A 27,033-nucleotide genomic window follows, 5' to 3' on the forward strand; every position below is an offset into this window, starting at 1 on the left:
TGGAGGAATTTTTAATAACCGGGACTGAAACTCCCTTCAGATAACAAGCTAAGTTAGCAATCGAAGCATTACACGCCCCGTGCAAGGACAGCTATTTACAAACCATTGAATGGCTGACAGAAGCTTCGCATTCGCTGCCGCTAAGAAAAACCTCCTTCAAACCATTAACACATCTGTACTGAAAGGGAAGGTCCCACACCTCGTGTATGTAACTGTCTCCCAATAGTTCATATATATAAATGAAGTAAGTTTGCAAGATATTTAACTTTAAAAATAAAAAATAAAAGAATATGGAAATTTCATTATGATTGTATTTTCACCATGAATAGATTGTTTGTAAAATCACGTAATTTTGAAAATCTGTATTTAATTTATGTAACATTTGTTTAACTACAGCTCCCAGCATGCACTATATGAGTTTAATATATTCCACTATAAAAGGAACTTGCTTAGTTAATTGTTTGTTGAACTTGACAAAGACCATCTGGTCGAAACGCGTTGTTCTGTTCTTTTTTGTTTCAAATAAAATTCAAGAATTATTTTCACCCTGGTAGAGTGCACGGCTAAATTTTTGATGTAACATTTACTTTTGGGCTGGTTCACCCAGAGCTGTAGCACCGGTACTCGTTGAGCGCGGCGCCTTTCATGAACCGCGTTGCTGTCTGACATTTATATGTATATGTATATATATATATATATATATATATATATATATATATTAATATACCATATATGTATGTGTGTGTGGGTATATTTATGTATATATGTAAATATACAAATATATATTAAAAAATAATTTAAAACAATACTTACCTATGTGATAAGATATAGCATTGAAAATCCACAAAAAAACCTTGTGGTACTTACCTGCATTGTAACAATTTAATGGCACTTAACTGATTGGCAACGACCATGTAGTAAAGGATGCATACCTTGTATAACATCTAGACAATTTTTTGTGGCATTTTGTTGCTTTTCTCATTCTTAGCGTTGCCATTTCTTACGTTCAATATCTTTGTGCAGTCATCCCTACTGGTCACACTACTCCTAATTCCTGTAGCCACGTTGAGAGCTTTGGTAGCTTTTTGTGATATATCAATACTTTTAATTTTGTAAATGGCTATTTATAATATTATTTTTTTACACGCTGAGAGCTGTTCTTTAACCTTTCTTTTAGAATTCCCTCAGCAATCAATTGGCCTAACAAATTGTACTTTAAATCAAAGGAATGTACAATGAGCTGCTAGTACCTAATACTTACAATGCTGTATTAAACGTGTTAACAGATTTACCAGGTTTGTGTGTCCTCCTAAACGATTTGTGTCTATGTACCACTAAATTTTTTATCCCTGGCAACAGTTTTCCAATTATTTCACCACTATTTGAAATTCACCTAAATCCTCATTTTCCTGTGGTTCATATTTGTGCAAATTGTCAAAAAATTTGACCTTCTTTTCCTGAATAATAAATCATTAGTAATGGTTTCCTCTACGGTCTATACCTTTATCACTGAACAGCTTTGTTTGAAGTGTGTATTCAAAGTTCTAATCCATGTCTCACTTCATGGGCTGATTTTCCCACAACAGTAAAAACAGTGGTAGCGGTGTTACATTTTGTTCTGCAAATGTGAATAGTTTGTGTTACTAAATATGATGGTGTGCGAAATAACACACACTATATTGTCTATTGGTAGCCCAATCTCTTGATGGTGTGTATGTTATCATAGGCATACACAATCTTGCTTCCAATGCCTCAATAACACTGATACTCTGTCCCGTCTGATGTTCAATGTAATGTATAAACAAATGCCCTAACACACCACTTCAGGTTCACCTTATAAACTTGCACATACATAAGGTGTGATTGTCCTCTCTGTGAAATATGTAAGTATTTCATAGATATCCATGCATGTGAGTTGCCGAACTATCACCACTAAAAATGAGGTGTAAGTGGCTCACATAAATAATGCACTGTAGATTTTTAAGTAGTGCACATCACTTATTTTTCAGAAAAAAAGAAGAAAAAGAAGTAACATATTTTATGGTGTGCACATCACTGATTTTCCATCTAAATGTGTGTCATGTTATGCAGTAATTATTCAGTAATTCCTCACCACTGTTTACATATGCACCCCTGAGAATGCCATGACACAACCTTCAGTAAATTAAAGATCTGCACACCAAGCCAACTTGCATGTAGCATGATGATGTTGGAGAAGTGTTCAGCACTTTACTCTCTAGTGACATAGCGAAAAAATAGCTGCTGCCAAGCAAGTACACCAACGTCCTTTGTCACGTTGCAGCTACTCCCAATATGGCCACCTCAGTATGTGCCTACTTGTACACATCACTCACTCCTCCTCACTTGAGATACAATCTTGCCCTTCCGAGTAACGTGCATATCCGTTCCAAACATTCTAAGAGTTTCCAACATACTTCTCAAAATTTCTTTCTGTGTGGCTCATAAACAGATGTTTTGCATTGCTTCCTATTCCAGATCATTTTTCATGGTGATATGGATTTCTGCCACCTATACACAATTGAGAGTGTGTGTCCTGGTGTTTGCCTCATTTCACCACACACTCTTGTTGCCAAACTGTCAAGTAAGACCCACGACTAAGTGAATAGAACGCGGTCTTATTGAGACAGAGAGAGAGTTTTAACCCACACTGTGTGGATGATGACCATTACTTCCATTGTTGGTGAACCATGACAAAACTAGACAAACAGCCTTGTTGTGAGGACCACCAGGCTATGGTCCCTGGTCCCTGTAGAGTCATTAGATACTTTTGAGTGAGTCCATGAAAACATTGCAGTTATATTTCCTTTGGTCTGCTGTATAACCCACCTGAGGATCAAGGTGTGTGCAGAGTTAGAATAAATGCACACCCCATTACCATCCAAGGAAGCTGCCTGTGATCTGGATGCTAATCACGTCTACTGCACAAGCTTCGTGTGCTCCTTGTGTGTAAGGAGGCCTGCACCAATTCTTCCAATGCAGTACACTTACGGTGTTTGATGTAAGGTTGCTGAGCTGCTAGTTGTGGGGCACGTTGCTACTGCTCAAGCTGTCCACATGGTTGTGCGCACAGGAAGATTGCACAGTAGCTGCGTTGTTGCACCTGTTCTGTAAAGCAAGCGCGCACTGTAGTTGTCCATGCTCGACTGCTGCTGCGGCTGTGAGGAAGCTAGCAGAGCCTATTCTAAATATCAATGGGAGATTATTCTGCTGCTGCCAGGCTGGCATTGTGGGCACTGAGTACAGTAGATAATGGGCAACACAAGCTTCTAGTATGTTTCGGAGATACAGCGCGGTGTGCTTACTGGTGCACATTGAACACAGCAGAGTATGTTGTACTTGAACACTGTGGAAAATAGCAATGTCCAGTTACTGGGGCAATTTTGAAAAATCTAGTGTGTGTTGGAAGGCTTATGAAAACTTTGTTAAGTTATGCCGTGCTATTGGCAATGGGGTTGTTATATGCTCCGGTTTTGTGCTTGCTGGAGCTTTTATTTATATATGGCAAATGGAATTTTCATCATGTTCTTGCATGATTTTTTTTGATATGCTGATATTGGCTTTTATGTGCTGATGTACAAACCTAAGGCTTTATGGAGGGATATTGAATACAACGCTCTATACTATTAAGGGTGATAACTGAGCGTTACTGTCACCTATATTGGGAAGGGTGCACTAGGAAACTGATGCTGATTGGTCAGTGAAGTGGATGGTGCTGCCTTCCGGTACTAGTACACATCACGTGCCCTCACGTTTACCACTTTCAATCGAAGACCAGTCTCCGTGGTTGCTAACGTTCCCACTACTAATAACATATGCAAATACTTTCTTTAGTTTAAGTATAGTTTTTAATCTATTTCCCTATAGTTTTTATTGTATAGTGATCTATGTTTTGACTCATTATGCAAAATATAAATGCTTGACGACCGTAAATCGGACTTTGTTATTTCACAGACAAGCAAAAACTGTCCCTCTAGTTACTCTTCAACTTCATACATCAAACACTGACAATACAGAGTCTCAGTAACATACAATTAAAAAATAAATGCACCGACCTTGTTAGCGCTCTTAAAAAAGTCATTTGTTTCTTGCAAAAAGTTTGCCCTTTCATCCATTAGTTGCCAAAATCTGGTCTGCAGTGTACTGAGGTTTTCATTAGAACATTTCAGATTGTCTTTATCTGTGTAATCCTCTGACAGCAGAATCTTGCGCGCCTCCTTTTTTAGGTTTTCAAGGGCAGAACTCCATTCCTAAAAGAAAAATGTTATTTCATTAGATCCATTCGGTCTGTTTGCGGTGTAGAACTGTATTCACATTTCATTCCTGAACTCTTCTGCGACCTAGTCATGAATTCATTACTTATTCACTTATACTGTATATGTACAGGACATGATCTATTACATTCTCTGAGATATGTTCAGAAACTGTTCAAGACATCAGGAAAGAAATCATGGATAGAGTACAAGTTCATTCACAATATGGTATATAACATTTTTCAATGTCAATTGAGTACCAAACAAGGTGGACAAGAATCCACAGTCAGAATTGGACTAGCCTTTGGGCCAACCTGGCAGTGCCTGATAGGCTGGTCTGACCGGTCAGTCTATTGGCTGTTTTTTTAGGTGTTGTGGGCTGGTTTCAATGGCCAGGTGGGCAGTTATTTACTGTTTATTTACCTGATACTTCCACTTTCTAGCTATCTACTTTGCTAATGGGGAGTCACTTTTATGTAGATTTCCCTAGTAATTTATGATGGAAAGTCTTAATTTTATTAAAGACACGGAGGCGAATATTATGCATTCTTTTCTTACTTTATTCTTAACAGCAGCAGTCAAGAACTACAGCTCCCAAAAGGACTAGCAACATGCTAGCCAATGGGAGCAAACAGAATCTAACATTAAACCAATCAGTGGAACCCACTAAACCTAGAGAGTACCCTTGACTGCATGCAGCCCTCTTTTCTTGAGCGAGCATATCAAACGGAGTCATGAAACAAAGGGTAAATAAGTCCAACAATTGCTAAGGTGAGGGAAATGGAGCAAAATTCCTGAACACCGGCAATAAACCATGAAGACGTTGATGAAGGATGGAGATCCTTCAGAGATTGGAGAGAAGAGTCCAGAGGGCTTCTTTTGAAAAAGGAGGCGATGGAGCCAGTGGTGCTATCCCGAAGCTGGAGGCAATGCAGGAGTCGCTGGGTGGGAAAAGAAAATATACGTTAATAGAACAACTGCGGTGGGATAATATTCGCCTCTGTGTCTTTAAAAAAATTAAGACTTTCCGTCATAAATTACTAGGAAAATCTACATTTTATGTCAAGACCGGAGGCTCTATTATGCAAGTTTAAAGCCTTCCAATAACTAACGAAGATGCAGTTCTAACAGGTTTACAATAAAAGGTTTTAAAAACATTGTCATTAGACCAATCTGCTGACCTGAGAATGTCCTCCAAACTAGATCCCAGGGAGAAAGCCTTGGACGCCATTGCTCCCCTAGAAGAATGAGCTCCAAAAACAGAAATATCAATACCTGCAAGGGACATAATCCATTTAACCCAGCGGGCCAAAGTGGCAGAAGCAACTGGTCTGTGGGGCTTACGAAAGGAGATCAAAAGTTGGTTAGAAGAGGACGTTCTCAGGTTACAGGTTCTTTTTTCATATTCCTTTAAACAGAGACCCACACACAGCTTTGGCTTGTCAGGAAAGAAAGGATAAAAGACAGAATGTAAGTTGGTTTTGGTACGCTTGGAAATGTGAAATAGAACACCTGAAGGAAAGAACTGCTGGGCGGACACGTCTAGGGATTTAACATCCGATACTTGTTTAATAGAAATTAAACATAACAACATAGTTAGTTTGGCAGAAAGCATTTTAAGAGAAAGATCTGAATTATCTGGCAAAGAAAGAAGAAAATTTAAGACTAGGGAAACATCCCAGACATGGGAATATTTGGAAGTTGGAGGTTTCGACAGTTTCACGCCCTTTAAAAGGCGACAAATCAAGGGATGTTCTCCGATTGGTCTGCCGTCAATATTTGCATGGTTCATAGATATAGCAGATCTGTAAAGGTTTTTCGTTCGATAAGATTTACCAGTACCCGCTTGGGTGGCCAGAAAATTAATAATTAAATTTAGATCTGCTGAAAAGGGATTGGCACATTTTCCCACACACCAGCCTGACCAAAGAGACCAAGCTGATTTGTAACCTCGTCTCGTGCCAGGTGCCCATGCGTTACTAATGAATTCCGAAGCTTCTGACGAAATAGAGAAGGACTGTTAGGAAGGCCGGAGATGTTCCAAGCTGAAAGAGTTAGAGAGTTGTCGAGAATTAGATTGTGGGGACAACCAAAAGGGTCTAGGAGAAGGGACGGAAACACCGGAAGTAGGACTGGAAAGTCTACCGCCAACTCGAGAAGTGGAGGAAACCAAACCTGGGACTGCCAGAAGGGAACTATCAGGACGAGAGACGCTTTCTGACGTCTGACTTGATTCAAGACTCTGTTGATTAGGATGAAAGGAGGAAAGGCATAATTGAGTGTCCTGGACCAATCTTGGAGAAACGCATCCATAGCGATGGCCAGAGGATCCGGACGCCAACTGAAGAAAAGTGGAAGTTGAGTATTGAGTCTGGACACAAAGAGATCTACGCGAAAAGGACACAATTTTCTGACGAGTTGAAGGAAAACTGAGTGGTGCAGCTTCCAATCGCTGGAATCCGAGAGATGGCGAGAATGTCAATCTGCAGTGGAATTCAAGGATCCTGGGAGATACTCGGCTAGAAGGGAAAATTTGTGGGAAAGACAGAACTCCCAAAGGCTCTTGGCCAGAATAGCGAGGGGTCTGGACCTGGTGCCTCCAAGATGGTTGATGTATCGTACTGCGGATATGTTGTCCATACGGAGTAGAATGGAGCATCGCACCCTGTTTTTTGTAAAGCTTTTGATTGCAAAGGAGCCTGCAAGAAGCTCTAAACAATTTATGTGCAATTTTGATGAAGATGAAGTATTTTGAGACGTTGTAATGCGCGGTAATGTAGTGGCCGTGGGAAAATGGCCTGGATTGAAGAGGAAAGAAGACCTACGACCCTTGCAAGAGACCTGAGGGAAATAAGGTATTTTTGGAGCGTTAGAATCAGCTCTCTTTTGATTGCGGTAACCTTGGATGGAGGAAGGAGAAGAGTGGCTGAGACAGAGTCTATTTGAAAGCCTATAAATTCTATTTGCTGGGAAGGGACAACCATGGATTTCTCGTGATTTATAAGGAAACCTATCTCTGAAAAGAGTGTGGTTGTTGTATGTAGATGAGCTAGAAGGGAGGATACGTTTTGGTGCATGATAAGAATGTCGTCGAGGTAATTAATTAGTCTGATGCCCAGAGATCGAAGATAGGCCACGATGGGTTTCAACAGTTTGGTGAAGCACAAGGGTGCCGAAGAGAGGTCAAAAGGAAGGGAGGAAAACTGATATGTTTTTGAAATCCATTGGAATTGTAAAAAAAAATTGTGAGAAGGATGAATAGGGATGGTGAGATACGCATCCTGGAAATCCAATCTGACCAACCAATCGTATTGAAGCAGAATATCTCTGAGATGGATGATGGTTTCCATCTTGAAATGTCAGTAGAGAACAAATTGGTTGAATGATTTTAGATTGATTACCGGTCTTAGTTTCTTGTTTTTTTTGTGAACGAGAAAAAGAGAGCTGATGAAACCGGAAAAGTCCAGGGTGCAAGGTTGAATGGCATTTTTGTCTAAAAGAGACTGAATTTCTGAAGAAATAAGAGAGGACATTGAGAGAGAAAATCTTGGGTAAGGAGGGAGATGGGACTGGAAAGGAGGAGAGAGGAGTTCGATATAGTAACCCTGAACGGTGCTTAGAACCCATGGGTCTGAAGAAATCGACTTCCATTTTGGTAGGAAAAAACGTAAACGACCTCCCACGAGAAGGCCAGAAAGTTGGCTTACCTTGATTGCTGGTAGACCTGGTGTAGCGTTGTCCACGGCCGCGGAAGCCTCTTGACCTTTGTGGGTAGAATTAAGGTATAAACTCCTGGTTGTGGGTACCGAAAGAGTTGTAATAGCCTCTTGAGCCTTGATTTCGGTATGCGCGGACGGTAAAGCCGCTCCTGCCTCTACCGGCCCGTGCAAAAACCCGCTGGTTAAATACCTTTTTTAAAGATTGTTGGGCTTTGTACAATGAAGAAAAAGTGGAGATGAAGCAGCTGAGATCCTTGATGAAAGAATCACCGAAAAGTTTGCCATCGGCCTGGATGCCGGGATCCAAAGTAGCAAGGTTAGCCAGCTTAGAATCCATCCTTAGAAGGAGACCCTTGCGTTTCTCATGGATAATTTCCGAATTAGCATTTCCCAAAAAGCAGAAGACTTTGGGGGTCATTCTGACCTCGGCGGTAAAAGGCCCTTACCGCCGGTCAGAAGACCGCCATAACACCGTCGCGGCCGCGGTTAACCGCCACGGTCATTCTGACCCACAACGGCCAAACCTCCAAAATTCCGTCCTCCACTGCAGGCCGCCACATCAGCGGGCAGCGATAAACTGGAGATGACCAAACCTCCACCGTCACGCCAACAGAAATACGCCCATGCCATTACGACCCACGAATCCACACGGTGGTCATTCAAACGCGGTATTCCATTGGCGGTACACACCGCCGCGGTCAGAATACACACACATCACCAAAACACAGCCACATTGGACAATTTGAAATACACACACCTGATACACATACACACACCACTCCCACACAATCAACCAACTATAAAACACACACCCACATCACCCACAAACCCCTGCGACCAGAATTACTGAGAGAAGGAGAGAGAGACACAGCAGACAATCCAAAGCAAGACACACTGAGGCACACTACACCATCACACACACCACATAGTAGCACAAAGCACCACTCACCAACATACTTATCATCACATACACCACCCCACACCACACCCACACCACCCCATGGCACCCCAAAGGCACCCACGTTTTTCGGACCAAGAACTCCGGGTCATGGTGGAGGAAATCCTAAGAGTGGAACCCCAGCTCTTCGGCTCGCAGGTGCAGCACACCAGTATAGCTAGGAAGGCGGAGCTATGGCAGCGGATCGTGGACAGGGTCAACGCGGTGGGACAGCATCCCAGGAATAGGGAGGACATACGCAAAAGATGGAACGACCTACGGGGGAAGGTCCGATCGATGGTCTCCAGGCACAACATCGCGGTCCAGAAGACTGGCGGCGGACCCCCACCCACCCCTCCCGAATTCACATCGTGGGAGCAAGACGTCTTGAACATCCTGCATCCTCAGGGCCTCGCAGGAGTAGCCGGAGGAATGGACTCTGGTAAGTACAATCTCAACTACTATATCCCCCCCACCCCACCAGCATGCCAACCCACACCCCCACCCTCACCCCCAACCCCCCAGCACACATCCTCCCTGACAATGTCTCACCAGCACAACCCACCCATCCCAACACCAACTCCTGCATGCCAACACAAATCATGGGCACCCATCACCTAAGCATGACCACTGCACTAACCCCCCCCCCCCCCTAACTACCCTCACAACACCTCCCTCAAGGGAATGCCTGCACTGGGGGACAAGGGCACCCATAACACGCACGCTATTGCACACACAGAAACAATAACCAAACTCTCTTACCCCATGCAGGACCCGAACGACAACACACCAGCCAGGAGGGTCCAGAAGTGTCCATCCCACCCCCGGAACAGGCCCACACTGAGGATAGCAGCTCTGTCGACAGTGAACCTGATGACCAGCCCGGACCATCGGGGACCTCTGGGCAGTCGGTTCCCCTCAGGCAGCCACAGGCCACACCAGACCCGACCCCCTCTGCCAACACCAGCACAGCTCCCACCCAGCGGGCCCATGCCTCTGTCTCTAGGACAGCTCAATCAGCGGTGTGTCCGCCACTACAGGGCACCCAGGCTAACCCAACACCCCAACAACAACAGGGACCTGGGGGCAGTGGTAGCGGGCACACCGGCCAGGGGACAGAGGCCGGGGGAAACCGGGCAGCTCGGAGGGCTGCTGTGCGACAGGGGGGGGAGGAGAGGCCCAGGGAACCCACTCTCCAAGAGGCCCTCACCACCATCATGGGGGCATACCACCACTCCCAAGAAACGATGGCGACGGTACTGGCCAGGTTCACTGAGACCAAGGCACAGCAGGAAGAACGCTACATGGGGTTCAGGGAGGAGCTGAGAATCATCGGGACCGCAATGGGGACCATCGTCCTGGCCCTCCACAGGATAGAGGACGAGTTGCGGGACCATGGTGCACCACACAGGGCCCCTGTCACTAGGCCGGACCAGGAACAGCCTACCACCTCCGCCGGCGCTAGTGGACAGGAGGTCCCAACACCTCGACAGCCCCCCAGAACCCCACCTCCTGCTGAAGAACAACCACCCCGTAAGAGGAGCCTGAGACCAAAAAAAAAGACATAGTAGGATGTCAAGACCCCCGCCAGCAGGACATACCCCCTCAAGTCTTCCCACTGTCCCACATTGCCACCCTGTCCAACCATGAACTGCCTATGCTCCATCCTTCCACAGGCAAAAGAACAATGCACCTGTGAGACTGAGAACTGGACTCTGCCATGGATATTCCTCCACCCCCACCCATCACCCTTAGAATCACATGTACCGATATCTAGCACTGTAAATAAATCACATTTTGCACACAAATCTGTTTTGAGTCATGCTGTATTATTAACAAATGTATTACATATTACTGTTCAATTTCTGTTCTGTCAATTAGTCATGACAACATACCAATGTCAATACGCTGTATTTCATGTGCGAACCAAGCAGAAGTCAGGTACTGAGTCAGACAGCACTGAGAAGGGAAGGGAAAGGCAAAAATTAATGAAAAACATCTGTGGGGAACTACAGAAAGTACAGATGCAGGAGGCTATAAGCAATTGTGAAATGGCGTGGGTGATTCTTACCTGGGTGTTACTGGAAATACTGTTGTATCACTCTGTCCCTATTGTCTGTGTCGTCCTCAGAGTCTTCCTCCTCTTCACTCTCCACAGGCTCCACGGCTTCTACAACACCACCATCTGGACCATCCTCCTGCAGGAAAGGCACCTGGCGTCGCAAAGCCAGGTTGTGGAGCATACAGCACGCCACGATGATATGACACACCTTCTTTGGTGAGTACATTAGGGATCCACCAGTCATATGCAGGCACCTAAACCTGGCCTTCAGGAGCCCAAAGGTTCGCTCAATCACCCTCCTAGTACGCCCATGGGCCTCATTGTACCGTTCCTCTGCCCTGGTCCTGGGATTCCTCACTGGGGTCAATAGCCACGGCAGGTTGGGGTAACCAGAGTCACCTATTAGCCACACACGCTGTCTCTGTAGCTGTTCCATCACATAGGGAATGCTGCTATTTCGCATCACATACGCGTCATGCACTGACCCAGGGAACTTGGCATTCACATGGGAGATGTACTGGTCAGCCAAACCGACCACCTGGATATTCATTGAATGGTAATTCTTCCTGTTCCTGTACACCTGTTCATCGTCATTTGGGGGGACTAAAGCCACATGGGTTCCATCAATTGCACCAATGATGTTGGGGATGTGTCCAAGGGCATAGAAATCAGCTTTCACTGTAGGCAAATCACCCTCCTCTGGGAAAATGATGTAGCTCCGCATGAGTTTCATCAGGGCAGACAACACTCTGGATAAGATCTTGGAAAACATAGGCTGAGACATCCCAGATGACATGGCCACTGTTGTCTGGAATGAGCCAGTTGCAAAGAAATGGAGGACTGACAGAACCTGCACCAGAGGGGGAATTCCTGTGGGTTGGCGGATGGGGGACATCAGGGCTGGCTCCAGCTGGGCACACAGTTCATGGATGGAGGCACGGTCAAGTCGGTATCGTAGTATTATATGGCGTTCTTCCATTGTCGACAGGTCCACCAGCGGCCGGTACACGCGAGGATTCCTCCTTCTCATCGCTAGTCCCAGCGGACGGTGCCTAGGAAGGAGAATATGGAGTACAGAGTCAATCCACTCACAGGTACGTACAACACAGCTTGCACAGTACAGGTAAATGTATGGTTTGATATGTTTGTATGTGTGCCATTGCAAGGCCTAGGCCTGTGTGACGCATTAGAAATTAAGCCATGTGGGCCCTTGAAATGGCCGATGCCTGACCTGTGAAGTGGGACAATGGGATGTGAGGTCACTGCGCTGGCGGGGGACACCGTGGCGGTAGGCGTTCGAAGACCGCTGTGCGAAGACGCATTGGTTAACATTGAAGCCTATGGGTTTCAGGAGCCAATGACGATGTGCGCCGGCGGTCGCGGGACGCACCGCCGCGGTACGCACCGCCGCGGGCGTGACCGACATTTTCTATCAGCTCAATCATTCGAGACCTGATCATCCACAGGAGAGGACCTATACTGCAAGTGCTGCTGTGAACTCGGTCTGGAAGTGACAATGGCTGCTGCTACTGGTGAAAGGGCCCCCGCCTTCAGTTCAGAAGAGTTGGAGAAGCTCGTGGACGGGGTCCTCCCCCAGTATGCGCAACTCTACGGTCCTCCAGACCAACAGGTGAGTACACTCAGTGCACATTGAATGGGTTATGCCTGTGTGGAGGGGGGGGGATGTAAGTTGGTGGGGTGTGGAGGGAATGGGGAGTGCAACGCACGACAGATGAGAGAATGGGAACCATGACAAGGTTGGGGAAGGGGGGGCATGTACTCCAAACATGCAGATATGTGACGGTTTCTCTTTCCCACCCTGTACATGTCAAACAGGTGAGCGCCCACCAGAAAATCGATATTTGGCGTGCCATCGCCGAGGAAGTCCGGAACTTGGGGGTCCACAACAGACGGGGCACCCACTGCCGCAAGAGGTGGGAGGACATCCGCCGCGGAACGAGGAAGACCGCAGAAACACTGCTGGGGATGGCCTCCCGACCTAGGAGGGGTGCCAGTCGCACCATGACCCCCCTGATGTCCCGGATCCTGGCGGTGGCCTACCCTAATTTGGATGGGCGCTTGATGACAGCACAGCAGACACAAGGGGGTGAGTATCCGCACATTCTCCCATCTGTATGCGCATTGGAGGCGTCTGGGGAGGGGAGGAGGGCTGTGGGTGACATTAGGCCCGGGCGCTCTCTGTAGTGTAGTCCGCTCCCTTAGGCATGGCCCTGTGCCCCCGCCCCCCACCTCAGTAGGGTGCCAAGTGCAGCTACCCATGCTCCAGCATCACCCAGGTGCGCGTGTGTTGTCCCTAGACCTGTTTGCCTAGTCAGAAGTACTGAGTAGTGTACCCCAAGTTCGCGACTTAGTGCACGAGGCACCTGTGTCTGTCCTCTCCGCAAAGGGTATTGCTAAGGCATGCACTCAACTTTGTTTAATTTCTCCCCCCACCCTAAATCTTTGTCTTCTTGTGTTTTAGCATCATCCGGCGGAGGAGATTTGGCGTCGGAGCAGGAGGGAGCTGCAGGTCACCAGGCCCCGGTGTGCACTGACACAGACACCGAGGGCACCAGTGATCCGGAGGGCGAGGGGAGCACCACAACGGGGGCCGGTGGAGACACCAGCGACACGGACACGTCCTCGTTTGGGAGCTCCCTAGCGGGGGCGGCACCATCTGTGCCCCCCGCAACAACAGGTACAGCCGCCACCCAGCGCACCAGCACCGCCCTCCCAGCAGCCCCTCAGTCTTCGCTCCGTGGCCGCTCGGCCAGGAAGGCGCGCGTCTCCTTCGCCCCAGGCACCTCAGCCCCTGCCTCTGTTACCCCTGCTGCCCTCAGTGCGGAGCTCATTGACCTGGTGAGGACGCTCATTGTTGGGCAGACTACCTTTCTGAATGCCATCCAGGGGGTGAAAAGGGAGGTGCATCGGAGCAATGCCTACCTGGAGGGCATTCATTCGGGTCAGGCTGCCCATCAACGAGCGTTCACTGCTCTGGCCTCAGCACTGACGGCAGCCATTGTCCCTGTCTCCAGTCTCCCTCTTCTATCTGCCTCCACCCTTTCTCTGTCTCCTGTACCTCAACCTATCCCATCCACACCATCAGACCAGCCTGCACACACCTCAACACCCAAGGCCAGCTCATCCAAACATAAGCACCACAGAAAACACAAGCATTCACCCAAGCAACACACAGATGCAGACATATCAACAGTCACTACCACCTCTGTGTCCCCGTCCTCCTCGTCTCCCTCCTCCCTCCCTGTGACGTCTACACTCACACCTGCATGCACCCCAACATCAGCCAGTTCTTCCACCACCAGCAAACCCTCCACTACAGTCCGCACACCTGCAGTCACCACCCCCACTGGCATTTACACGTCCCCTGTGTCCTCTCCCACTGTGTCTGTCACCCCCTCTTCCAAGACACATAAACGCAGGCAGACACCCAAACAACAGCCAACCACCTCACCACAGCCTACGTCCCAGTCACCTGCACCCAAGGACAGCACACCTGGCTCTCATACAACCACATCCTCTTCCTCCACTTCTCTCACCACTACTCCTACCCCTTACCTTGGTCCCAAGAAAAATTACCTCTCCAGTTTTGACCTCTTTCCCTCCCCCGACCCACCCCCTCCAACTGGGAAAACTCCCAAGGGCACCTCAGCCACCACCAGCCCAACTACTACAGTGCAAGTGGTGCATGGCATGTGGAGTCCACCCTTTGGCGGCAGTAACACTTCGGTGAGCAGCAAGGGGACAGCCAGCCCCCCCCCAGGCAAGAGGACCCGGAAATTGAAGGGCCGCCGTGAGCGGACAGAGACGGCTGCCCCCAAGGAGGTGACTCCGGCCACTTCACCGGCCACAGCAGCCAGGGGAGGCAAGGGCCCGAGAGCCCCATCTAAGGAGCGGAAGGACAGCAGGGCGGAGAGGACAACCACCAGGAGCGCAGAGCAGGAGGGCCCCACAAGCCCCATCCCGGCTGCAAGGGACGACACCAAAGGGCCCAGGACTCACTCCCCGAAGGGGCCTGACACAGCACGGTCAGAGGGCGACGGAGCAGGGTGTCCAGGCCAGGTATGACTCCCTTGACATACTGCAAGAGCACGGCTGAAGAGGGCCCCGCCGTGAAGACAGGTACCGCTGAAGAGGGCCCCGCGGTGAAGACAGGTACCGCTGAAGAGGGCCCCGCCGTGAAGACAGGTACCGCTGAACAGGTCCCCACCGTGAAGACAGGTACCACTGAAGAGGGCCCCGCCGTGAAGACAGGTACCGCTGAACAGGGCCCCGCCATGAAGACAGGTACCGCTGAACAGGGCCCCGCCGTGCAGAAGAGCACCGCTGAAGAGGGCCCCGCCGTGAAGACAGGTACCGCTGAAGAGGGCCCCGCCGTGAAGACAGGTACCGCTGAAGAGGGCCCTGCCGTGAAGACAGGTACCGCTGAACAGGTCCCCGCCGTGAAGACAGGTACCGCTGAAGAGGGCCCCGCCGTGAAGACAGGTACCGCTGAACAGGGCCCCGCCGTGAAGACAGGTACCGCTGAACAGGGCCCCGCTGTGCAGAAGAGCACCGCTGAAGAGGGCCCCGCCGTGAAGACAGGTACCGCTGAAGAGGGCCCGCCGTGAAGACAGGTACCGCTGAAGAGGGCCCCGCCGTGAAGACAGGTACCGCTGAACAGGTCCCCGCCGTGAAGACAGGTACCGCTGAAGAGGGCCCCGCTGTGATGACAGGTACTGCTGAACAGGGCCCCGCCGTGAAGACAGGTACCGCTGAACAGGGCCCCGCCGTGCAGAAGAGCACCGCTGAAGAGGGCCCCGCCGTGAAGACAGGTACCGCTGAAGAGGGCCCCGCCGTGAAGACAGGTACCGCTGAACAGGTCCCCGCCGTGAAGACAGGTACCGCTGAAGAGGGCCCCGCCGTGAAGACAGGTACCGCTGAAGAGGGCCCCGCCGTGAAGACAGGTACCGCTGAACAGGTCCCCGCCGTGAAGACAGGTACCGCTGAAGAGGGCCCCGCCGTGAAGACAGGTACCGCTGAACAGGGCCCCGCCGTGAAGACAGGTACCGCTGAACAGGGCCCCGCCGTGCAGAAGAGCACCGCTGAAGAGGGCCCCGCCGTGAAGACAGGTACCGCTGAACAGGGCCCCGCCGTGAAGACAGGTACCGCTGAACAGGGCCCCGCCGTGCAGAAGAGCACCGCTGAAGAGGGCCCCGCCGTGAAGACAGGTACCGCTGAAGAGGGCCCCGCCGTGAAGACAGGTACCGCTGAACAGGTCCCCGCCGTGAAGACAGGTACCGCTGAAGAGGGCCCCGCCGTGAAGACAGGTACCGCTGAACAGGGCCCCGCCGTGAAGACAGGTACCGCTGAACAGGGCACCGCCGTGCAGAAGAGCACCGCTGAACAGGGCCCCGCCGTGAAGACAGGTACCGCTGAAGAGGGCCCCGCCGTGAAGACAGGTACCGCTGAACAGGTCCCCGCCGTGAAGACAGGTACCGCTGAAGAGGGCCCCGCCGTGAAGACAGGTACCGCTGAACAGGGCCCCGCCGTGAAGACAGGTACCGCTGAAGAGGGCCCGCCGTGAAGACAGGTACCGCTGAACAGGGCCCCGCCGTGAAGACAGGTACCGCTGAAGAGGGCCCCGCCGTCTCAAGCACCGCTCCGCTGGGCCCTTCCTGTCAAGCACCGCTCCGCTGGGCCCCGCCGTCTCAAGCACCGCTCCGCTGGGCCCTTCCTGTCAAGCACCGCTCCGCTGGGCCCCGCCGTCTCAAGCACCGCTCCGCAGGGCCCTTCCTGTCAAGCACCGCTCCGCTGGGCCCCGCCGTCTCAAGCACCGCTCCGCAGGGCCCTTCCTGTCAAGCACCGCTCCGCTGGGCCCCGCCGTCTCAAGCACCGCTCCGCAGGGCCCTTCCTGTCAAGCACCGCTCCGCAGGGCCCTTCCTGTCAAGCACCGCTCCGCTGGGCCCCGCCGTCTCAAGCACCGCTCCGCAGGGCCCTTCCTGTCAAGCACCGCTCCGCTGGGCCCCGCCGGGCCCCGCCGTCTCAAGCACCGCTCCGCAGGGCCCTTCCTGTCAAGCACCGCTCCGCTGGGCCCCGCCGTCTCAAGCACCGCTCCGCTGGGCCTTTCCTGTCAAGCACCGCTCCGCTGGGCCCCGCCGTCTCAAGCACCGCTCCGCTGGGTCCTTCCTGTCAAGCACCGCTCTGCTGGTCCCCGCCGTCTCAAGCACCGCTCCGCAGGGTCCTTCCTGTCAAGCACCGCTCCGCTGGGCCCCGCCGTCTCAAGCACCGCTCCGCAGGGCCCTTCCTGTCAAGCACCGCTCTGCTGGGCCCCGCCGTCTCAAGCACCGCTCCGCTGGGCCCCACCGTCTCAAGCACCGCTCCGCTGGTCTCTTCCTGTCAAGCACCGCTCCGCTGGGCCCCGCCGTCTCAAGCACCGCTCCGCTGGGCCCTTCCTGTCAAGCACCGCTCTGCTGGGCCCCGCCGTCTCAAGCACCGCTCCGCTGGGCCCTTCCTGTCAAGCACCGCTCCGCTGGGCCCCGCCGTCTCAAGCACCGCTCCGCTGGGCCCCGCCGTCTCAAGCACCGCTCCGCTGGGCCCTTCCTGTCAAGCACCGCTCCGCTGGGCCCCGCTGTCTCAAGCACCGCTCCGCTGGGCCCTTCCTGTCAAGCACCGCTCCGCTGGGCCCCGCCGTCTCAAGCACCGCTCCGCAGGGCCCTTCCTGTCAAGCACCGCTCCGCTGGGCCCCGCCGTCTCAAGCTCCGCTCCGCAGGGCCCTTCCTGTCAAGCACCGCTCCGCTGGGCCCCGCCGTCTCAAGCACCGCTCCGCTGGGCCCCGCCGTCTCAAGCACCGCTCCGCTGGGCCCTTCCTGTCAAGCACCGGTCCGCTGGGCCCCGCCGTCTCAAGCACCGCTCCGCTGGGCCCCGCCGTCTCAAGCACCGCTCCGCTGGGCCCTTCCTGTCAAGCACCGCTCCGCTGGGCCCCGCCGTCTCAAGCACCGCTCCCCTGGGCCCTTCCTGTCAAGCACCGCTCCGCTGGGCCCTTCCTGTCAAGCACCGCTCCGCTGGGCCCCGCCGTCTCAAGCACCGCTCCGCTGGGCCCTTCCTGTCAAGCACTGCTCCGCTGGGCCCCGCCGTCTCAAGCACCGCTCCGCTGGGCCCCGCCGTCTCAAGCACCGCTCCGCTGGGCCCTTCCTGTCAATCACCGCTCCGCTGGGCCCCGCCGTCTCAAGCACCGCTCCGCTGGACCCTTCCTGTCAAGCACCGCTCCGCTGGACATCGCCATGTCATGCACCGCTGCGCTGGGTCCCGCCGTCTCAGGCACTGTTTATGGTTCACTGTGCCCACCATGCCTCCTCCTTGACCAGTGGACTCTGTAATCCACCTGAGAGACTGTGGCTTTGCACTCCCCAGGATGGTACAGTGGGCAACCCACCCACTGTAGAGACATTGAGAGACTGTGGCTTTGCACTCCCCAGGATGGTCCAGTGGGCAAGCCACCCACTGTAGAGACTTGAGAGACTGTGGCTTTCCACTCCCCAGGATGGTACAGTGGGCAACCCACCCACTGCAGAGACTTGAGAGACTGTGGCTTTGCACTCCCCAGGATGGTACAGTGGGCATGGTGGCTCCTCGTGGATCTGGCGTCGTGGACTCATGTGGCTGTGGTGGCCCCCCCTTCCCTTCCCCCTGAGGTGCCTGTAGTTTTGACATCGGATGCCCCTGCAGTGTTCTCTCCAAAGGACTCAGGTCTCGTGTGTGGGCTTTGCCCTTGTTTGGCAGAACCTTGGCCCACGGACATGTTAGATTCGTAGGATGTGCAGGACTTGTTACTTCAGTGATACACTGATGTGTATATATTTTAGGTTTTTGTAAATATTTTTCACGGTTGCTCAATTATTTCCAGGTGCTTTTTTTGAACATGAAAATTTATTCCAAATTTGGTTGTGTCATTGTATTTTTGAAGGGTGTTTGTGTGGTGTCACTGTGACTTCCTGCTCTGCATTGGTGTGTACATATTGGGGGGGTGGGGGGGTCGCATATGTGTATGCCCGTAACCTTTCTTCCTCCCCCCTCCCGTGTGTCGTAGGTGCAGTACTCACCGTTGACGTCTGCGCCGGAGTTCGTACTCGTGGTAGATGAGCAGGTAGACGAGAGCAGGTATGATGTTCAATTCGGGTTCCATGCTGTCCGGATTCCGCGTGGAGTGTCTCGAGGTGAGCGTTTTCCATTGGAAATGTCTGTTTCCGCCGTGTTTTTATCGGCGGTGCTCCCGCCCCGGAAAAGGTGGCGGATTGGTGGGTCGTGATAGGGTGGGCGGTACATTGTCTGCCGCCTGGCTGTTGGCGGGGACCGCCGCGCTGTTTGTTTGTTCCGCCGTGGCGGTCGGAGTGTTAATGCGGCGGGCTGTGTTGGCGGTTCCCGCCAGGGTCAGAATTGCATTTTTTTGACCGCCGGCCTGTTGGCGGGTTGGCCACCGCTTTATCACCGACCGCCAGGGTCAGAATGACCCCCTTTGTGTCCAAAGAGAGAGATCTGAAGGCCTTATCCACCCCCTTACGGGGATCCTTGCCGAATTTGGTAAAGAACGTTATAAGCGATTGGTCAATAGACGGAGTGGCTGTTATTTTGGAATCCAACGAAGGTCTGGGACATTCTGATTTTAGTTTTGAACGAGTCTGTTTGTCTAAAGGGAGACGTAAGCGAGAAGATATATAATCGCCCACGTGATCCAAAGGAAGCCACTCCGTTGAATTAGGGTGTTGTATTAGAGACGGATCGAACATGGGGACACCCTCTGAATCAACAACACTGGAAGAGGGATCATTGGAAGAAAAATTAGAACGTTTAGGAGGAGGAGAGGATGGAGAAAAAACATCATCAGGATTATCAGATTGAGATAAATTGTCCTTGTCATCATCGTCTGTGTCCAATATTTTTGAGATAACTATCTTTTTTGGCGCGGAAATATGCTTTGCATTTTAATTGAGACATAGGTTTTTTATTAATATTCCCCTCCTTCGTAGGAGGCCTAGGAGGAATCATGTCCTCAGTCTGTTGTGAGGCAAGCTCACTTTCCAGTTGCGCGCCTTTACCAGATTTAGTTGCAGTTAATTTGCGTTTTCTGCCTTCCTCCGCAGAATGGGCCAGAGAATTAGAGAATTGGACACCATGGACATAACGGAATATTCAATGTTTTTTGACATTTTGTCCATAGATGCTTTTAGAGCATGTTTCACAGAAGTTTGAATAAACACTTTTAAATCCTACTTAAATGTTTCCTCATCCTCATTAATATCAGGCATCATAGGGGAGCTATCAGGATCCATTATTAAAATTAAAATTATTAAAATTAAAATTAACCCCCAAAAATAAGCAAAAACGATGTAATTGTTGTCTGTCTGAAATTGCTGGGCAGGCAGGGGTTAACTGAGAGCAAGACGCTCTCTGGAGAATATCCGAACCACTCCCCGAGGGCGGGGTCGCACCAGGAAGACGTGTCGACAAGCCTTGCCCTCCAAGAGTTTGCTGCCGGAAGAGAACTGCAGCGTGACGAGAGGAGCGGAGTTGGAGGCTCCTAAACCAAGGTGGGAAGCCGAAGAGAGCCGTTTGAGGGCCGGAAAGGCTCGAAATGCAGCGCAATGCCCAGGGGAACAGTCCCGGAGGTCAGACGCGCGAGGAAAGAGAGTGCGCTGACAGGGACAAAGAGAAACGGCCGAATGGAACGCGCGACAGTTAGGAATGCGCGCTGCCACAGAACGCGGTAAATGGGGGGGAGGGAGGGCAGGTACAATAAAACGCAGAAACCACGTAACTAAATGGCAGTAAATAGTAAAGCAATAACTGTTAAAAGGTACAAATGTGCAATAAACCTTAACGCTGTAAAAACGTAGAGAAACCATGAAAAAGTACTTATCTTGACTGCGAGCAGCAAGAAAAGAGGGCTGCTTGCAGTCAAGGTTACTCTCTATGGTTAGTGGGTTCCACTGATTGGTTTAATGTTAGATTCTGTTTGCTCCCATTGGCTAGCATGTTGCTAATCCTTTTGGGAGCTGTAGTTCTTGACTGCTGCTGTTAAGAATAAAGTTAAGAATGCATAATAGATCCTCCGGTCTTGACATAAAATGTTGGTGCCCAAGTCAATTTTTTGTCCCAGCCTGACCCTGCCCACAGTGTATATGTTAGCTGCGGATGTGCCTCCCCAGTCCTCAAACAGAATACTCCACAAAGTTTCATTATGGATACCTTCGCTCACTTTTGGTGGCATTGCCTGAGCAGAATTGTATTCCGCAGAGAAAATGAGTGAAGTGGTGTTTGAAACTAAACTACAATACAGTAAACAAAACAATAACATTAAAGGGAACCACCAAGATTGAGTAAAAAGAGAAACCTAAAACGAAAATGGAGAAAGGAAGGAGGAAAATGTGAAAGTGCTTTTTGACGTCCACGGAGGACAGAGGAACCTCACAGAGCAGACATTTGTATTAATATTTTTGGAGTGCACATTCACTTCAAGAGGCATCTTGCGCTAGGAGCAATCAACTGAAATTATAAGAGGTGACAAAAGAATAAATAGGACAGCAAAAATGGCTGCAAGCAAAGAGGTAAGGTTGTTAGCAAAACAGGAAGGTTTTTAGGGCTTTTCAAAATTCCAGATAAGGTTCTGAGGTAGGGGGGACAACTATTCCAGGGCTGACGGCCCAGAATGCTAAGAGAGCACGCTGCGCGTCACGAGCTCTTAAATCTGGTCACAGCTAAGAGTATCTTGGGAGTGGATGGATAGAACGGATGCTTGGACAAAGTCAAGAGTTCAAACTTCATACTTTAAAAAAGAGAAACAAGAAAAGTTCAAGCAGAACTATCCTCTAGTTTGAGTTAAAGCAGGGGTCAGGGAGTTTGGGTATGTGTCTGGAAGACTTCAAGAAATTATGAAAAGGTTGTAAACGGTCAGAGACGGACAAGAGGATCAGGACAGTCTGGTTGGAAAACCTTACTGGCCAGATGCGATGAAAAGCTTTGTCCTTCAAGTGATGTTATCCAACTTCAAGGTAAATTTTCCTTCCACATTTTTATTAGATTTTGAGCCTCTCAGACCTTTGTGGTAAAAAACGACCACTAAAACGAATGGAAATAGAGTACAATAAAAATTAGTAAAGTGGGAATAAAGTCAAGGTAGTGAATTTAGGGTGAGCAAGTAATGTTATACACATCAAGCAAATGTAGTAGCTGTAGGTTTAATGTGCCAAGGCATGGAAAGGGCGTTGACACATTAATCTTAGAACTATATAAACCAGACTATATCAAAGGCCCCCTTGCTGTCATTTTATTCCTGTTTCTGTATGAATTGAAAGTCAGAGGGCAAGTTAATCTTCAATATAGTTCTTCTTTTGCTTATGACACAAAAAGAAACTAAGGTTCCATGCAAACTAACCATAATTTCACATAAAAGCAAAACCAGACTTTATTAAAGGCAAGAGAGACTTCGCTATATTGGGGATGTATTGTTTCTGTTAGAAAGATGGAGAGACTGCTGGGAGAACGGAAAGGAGAAGGGGGGCGGAGGAAGGAGAGTGAAAGGGGGGAAGCAGGGATATCTAATATCTGGAAGGGAATGCGAGGGTGATGTGATTGATGTTGGTAGTTACGTGAAATACAGGAAAAGAGACATTTTGGCTTTTCTTTTTGATCTATTGAGAGGACGTACCCAAAGATGGTACCGAAGTCTCGCAAGATTGAATACCTTTGTAGGACCAGGCATCCCAATAGGTAAAAAAAAAAACAATTTGAGAGTCATAACAGGGTCAGATTCAATCTTGAGCACTGACAAAAGTAACTAAAAGCATACTGCAGTAAAAATACTTTTTAAAAATGACTGATTTCGCTATAGAACTCAGGTGTAACAAAGGTTTAAATATCACAGTGTGATGTACTGAGTGTACTTTTGGAACGTATAAACATTCCCTCCTGCATCAAGGGTTTTGCTCTCTATCAAGCATATAATGACATCATCTACAGCACCATCCTGGCTCCCAGTTCTGAAGTCTATTCTGAACCAAGATCACCTCTGCAATTTAGGACCCCCGTATACCACAATCGGTTCTTTAAAAAAAAAAGAATAAAGAGCGAACTTTCCATCTCAAAAGTTCATTCATATGGAACAACTACTGCTTAAGCTTCATCAACAATCTGAGTCAGGAGGAAACTGAAATAATGTCTGGTAATATTATAATTCAGCACTAAAGCTTCAGAGTGGGATTTCAGTAATTTTATTTTATGGATGCAGGAGTGGTTATGCTTGTGTGCATGCATTTGTAACTACTCAAATAATGATACTCTACTACTAGTAGTAGTACTACTGCCACTACTACTCCTAACACTACCACCACTGCTGCTACTAGTACTACCAATAATAATAATACAAATAAAAATAATAATCATCATCATTATAATAATCTACTTTATAATAGAGCCAGGCCAGCAACTTGTTAGTTTAAGGCATATTTGAGAAGGTGCGAGTGGAGATCTTTGTACATTCACTTTAATAAAACGAGTTTAGCCAAGATCATCTAATTAAGTGTGTGATTCTCCGCCCTGGGCATTTTGACTTGTGATTGCATAACTGTGTCCTTGGACGTGCCATTAGGAATATTCATGCCCAAATCCCGTTGATCTCCTGACCTAGCCCTTGTGCTTTGGTTTACCCCTCTTTTATGTATGTGAAGACGGGGACGTTGGGCAGTTTGGAAGTATTAAATGCATGTGTATCTCTCAAATGTCAAGACAAATCATCAAATGCCTAATCTTACTTTCAAATGCCTATGCATAACCCAGTGCATGACACAAATGTTCAGAAACAACATCAAATGTAAATGGCCCCGAAACGGCCACAAATGATAAAGAACAATCTTGAATTTCAGGAAAAACAATCAGAAGTCAAAGCACAGATTGGAGTGATTTTTCTGAGCTTCAAACGCCCAGGCGGAGTTAAAACGCTTAGATAATGCACCAGATGCCCAACCACAGCCATAAAATGCACAATTACAACCTCAAATTCCCAGGCACCATCAGCGAATACAAGATGTAGCTTCAAATGTATGGGGCAGCCTCAAATGGCCAAGTACAAAAATCCAGTATGCTGACAGAACTTCACATATCCCAGCAGTAATCTCCTGCAGATAAAGACTCAAGTGCCTAATTGAAAACTATATTTATGCAAACACCATCAGATGACCTGGCGCTGCTTTGTATGCTATCTAAGGACTATCTTAAAATGTCAGGCACTGTGTTATATATTAAATCCCACTTGCAGCTCCACATGCTCAAATATTGTATACAATTCCAATGCGCAGCCTAATGTGCCCATACACAATCACTGTATGTACAGGTATAGTCTCAATGACCTGGACATAAACCCACAAATCACAGACATCTCTAGAGGCCCAGCACTGCTTCAAATGCAGACATTTATAACAGCCTTGTACACTGAGGGATAGCCCAGTATACTACAACAACAAGGTGATGAATGGAATGCATAAAGTAATCGCAGCCACTGGCAATCACTACGGGCTGCATTCCAGTCCATTGTTTTTCGCCCACTATGCCACTCTAGACAGAGGCCTATCTTATGCATATAAGTACTGACTCTTCTTCTCATGGGAGCAGCCTGTCCCGAACTGCCAGGCAAGACTTTCTTCAGAAGGGACCACCAGCAATCACAGACCGGTTTTACCCTAATTAGGGGTTCCCAGCAGGGTGCAGTTTTAGTCCAATGGCACAATGAGCACCGGACCCATGTCTGGGCATACCCATCACACTTATGGAGTTGGCTGCAACAACAAGGTGATGTGATGAAAGGAAGCTTGAATTCATCTCATCTACTGACAATTACTCTGGGCCGCATTCTAGTCTATCATTTTTCACCAATCATGCCATTCTAGACTGCTGGGTATTCTGACTTCCTTTGTCCTCTTGGACTTCGAACCACAAAAAGGGGGACCGATACTGTTAGAAATGGGGTTTTTGGTTGGCAGTCAGGTTGCCCTCTGTCCAAGCAAGAACCCTCACTCTAGTCAGGGTAAGTCACACACAATCCAAATTATCCTGTGCCCACCCTCTGGTAGCTTGGCACGAGCAGTCAGGCTTAACTTAGAAGGCAATGTGTAAAGTATTTGTGCAATAAATCATACAATAACACCATATAGCACCACAAAAATACACCACACAGTGTTTAGAAAAATATAGAATATTTATCTGGATATTTGTAGATCAACACAATAAAAGATGCAATAAGAATTTGTAGGAATATCACTGAAAAGTGATATAAAGTGTCCTAAGTCTTTAAAAAGCAAACAAAGTCTCTTTCAAACACAAAGTACCTGGTTTGGAGTGGAAAATCTCTGCAGAGGGCCGCAGAGGAGGAGATGCGTGGAAAAATGGTGTGTGTGTCGGTTTCGCCCCTTCACACACGGACTTGCGTCGTTATTTTTCACGTGGGGAGACGTGAGTTGCTCTGCGGGAAGAAAAATGGTGTGTGCGTCGGTTTCGCCCCTTCACACACCGACTTGCGTTGTTATTTTTCACTCGGGGAAGACGTGCGCCGTTTTCCGACACGCGGGCCGACTCCTATGGTTCGCGGGATTACCAGATGTCCCAGGGTCTGTGCGTGGATTCCTCGGCTTGTTATCCGGCTGCGCGTCGTTCCGGGAGGCTGTGCGTGGAATTTTCTTTCTCACGGCAGGCGTCGCGTCGATTTCCTCTCTGGAAGCCGGGCGGCCTTGTCCATGCGAGGCCGTGCGTCGAAGTTCCAGTCGCCCCGTAGGCGTCGCGTCGGGCAGCGTCGTCGTGCGGCGATTTTCTCACCGCTGAGCAAGCTGTGCGTTGAATTGTTCAGCACATGAGGAGTCCAAATGAAAAAGAGAAGTCTTTTTGGTCCTGAGACTTCAGGGAAGAGGAGGCAAGCTCTATCCAAGCCCTTGGAGAGCACTTTGGCAGCCAGACAAGAGTTCAGTAAGGCAGCAGGCCAACAGCAAGGCAGCAGTCCTTTGTAGAAAGCAGACAGGTGAGTCCTTTGAGCAGCCAGACAGTTCTTCTTGGCAGGATGCAGGTTCTGGTTCAGGTTTCTTCTCCAGCAAGTGTCTGAGGTGGTAAGGCAGAGGCCCGGTTTTATACCCAAATGTGCCTTTGAAGTGGGGGAGACTTCAAAGAGTGGCTTAGAAGTGCACCAGGTCCCCTTTCAGTTCAATCCTGTCTGCCAGGATCCCGGTAGGGGGTGTGGCAGTCCTTTGTGTCAGAGCAGGCCCTCCACCCTCCCAACCCAGGAAGTCCCATTCAAAATGCAGATGTATGCAAGTGAGGCTGAGTATCCTGTGTTTGGGGTGTGTCTGAGTGAATGCACAAGGAGCTGTCAACGAAACCTAGCCAGACGTGGAATGTAAGCCACAGAAATATTTAAGTGCAGAGAAATGCTCACTTTCTAAAAGTGGCATTTCTAAAATAGTAATATTAAATCCAACTTCACCAGTCAGCAGGATTTTGTATTACCATTCTGGCCATACTAAATATGACCTTCCTACTCCCTTCAGATCAGCAGCTGCCGCTTCAACAATGTGTGAGGGCAGCCCCAATATTAGCCTATGAAGGGAGCAGGCCTCACAGTAGTGTAAAAACGAATTTAGGAAGTTTACACTACCAGGACATGTAACTACACAGGTACATGTCCTGCCTTTTACCCACACAGCACCCTGCTCTAGGGGTTACCTAGGGCACACATTAGAGGTGACTTATGTGTAGAAAAAGGGGAGCTTGAGGCTTGGCAAGTACTTTTAAATGCCAAGTCGAAGTGGCAGTGAAACTACACACACAGGCCTTGCAATGGCAGGCCTGGCTCAAGGTAAAGGGGCTACTTGAGTGGGTGGCACAACCAGTGCTGCAGGCCCACTAGTAGCATTTAATCTACAGGCCCTAGGCACATACAGTGCAAATTAATAGGGACTTATACGTATATTAAATAGTCCAATTGGGTATGATCCAAAGTTACCATGTTTAAAG

General features: G+C 49.3%; 1 protein-coding gene across 4 annotated transcripts in view; it reads right to left on the reverse strand.

Annotated features, from left to right (window-relative positions):
- CCDC141 (coiled-coil domain containing 141) overlaps window positions 1-27,033 on the reverse strand; it is a 646,235-nt gene that overhangs the window by 348,476 nt on the left and 270,726 nt on the right. For all 4 annotated transcript variants that reach the window (XM_069225437.1, XM_069225436.1, XM_069225434.1 and 1 more), the window contains exon 8: window positions 4,074-4,268. In XM_069225437.1, the coding sequence (XP_069081538.1) occupies window positions 4,074-4,268 (195 nt within the window). The remainder of the gene's footprint in view (window positions 1-4,073; window positions 4,269-27,033) is intronic.

This window comes from Pleurodeles waltl, chromosome 3_1, assembly GCF_031143425.1.
Source record: "Pleurodeles waltl isolate 20211129_DDA chromosome 3_1, aPleWal1.hap1.20221129, whole genome shotgun sequence".
NCBI lineage: Eukaryota > Metazoa > Chordata > Amphibia > Caudata > Salamandridae > Pleurodeles > Pleurodeles waltl.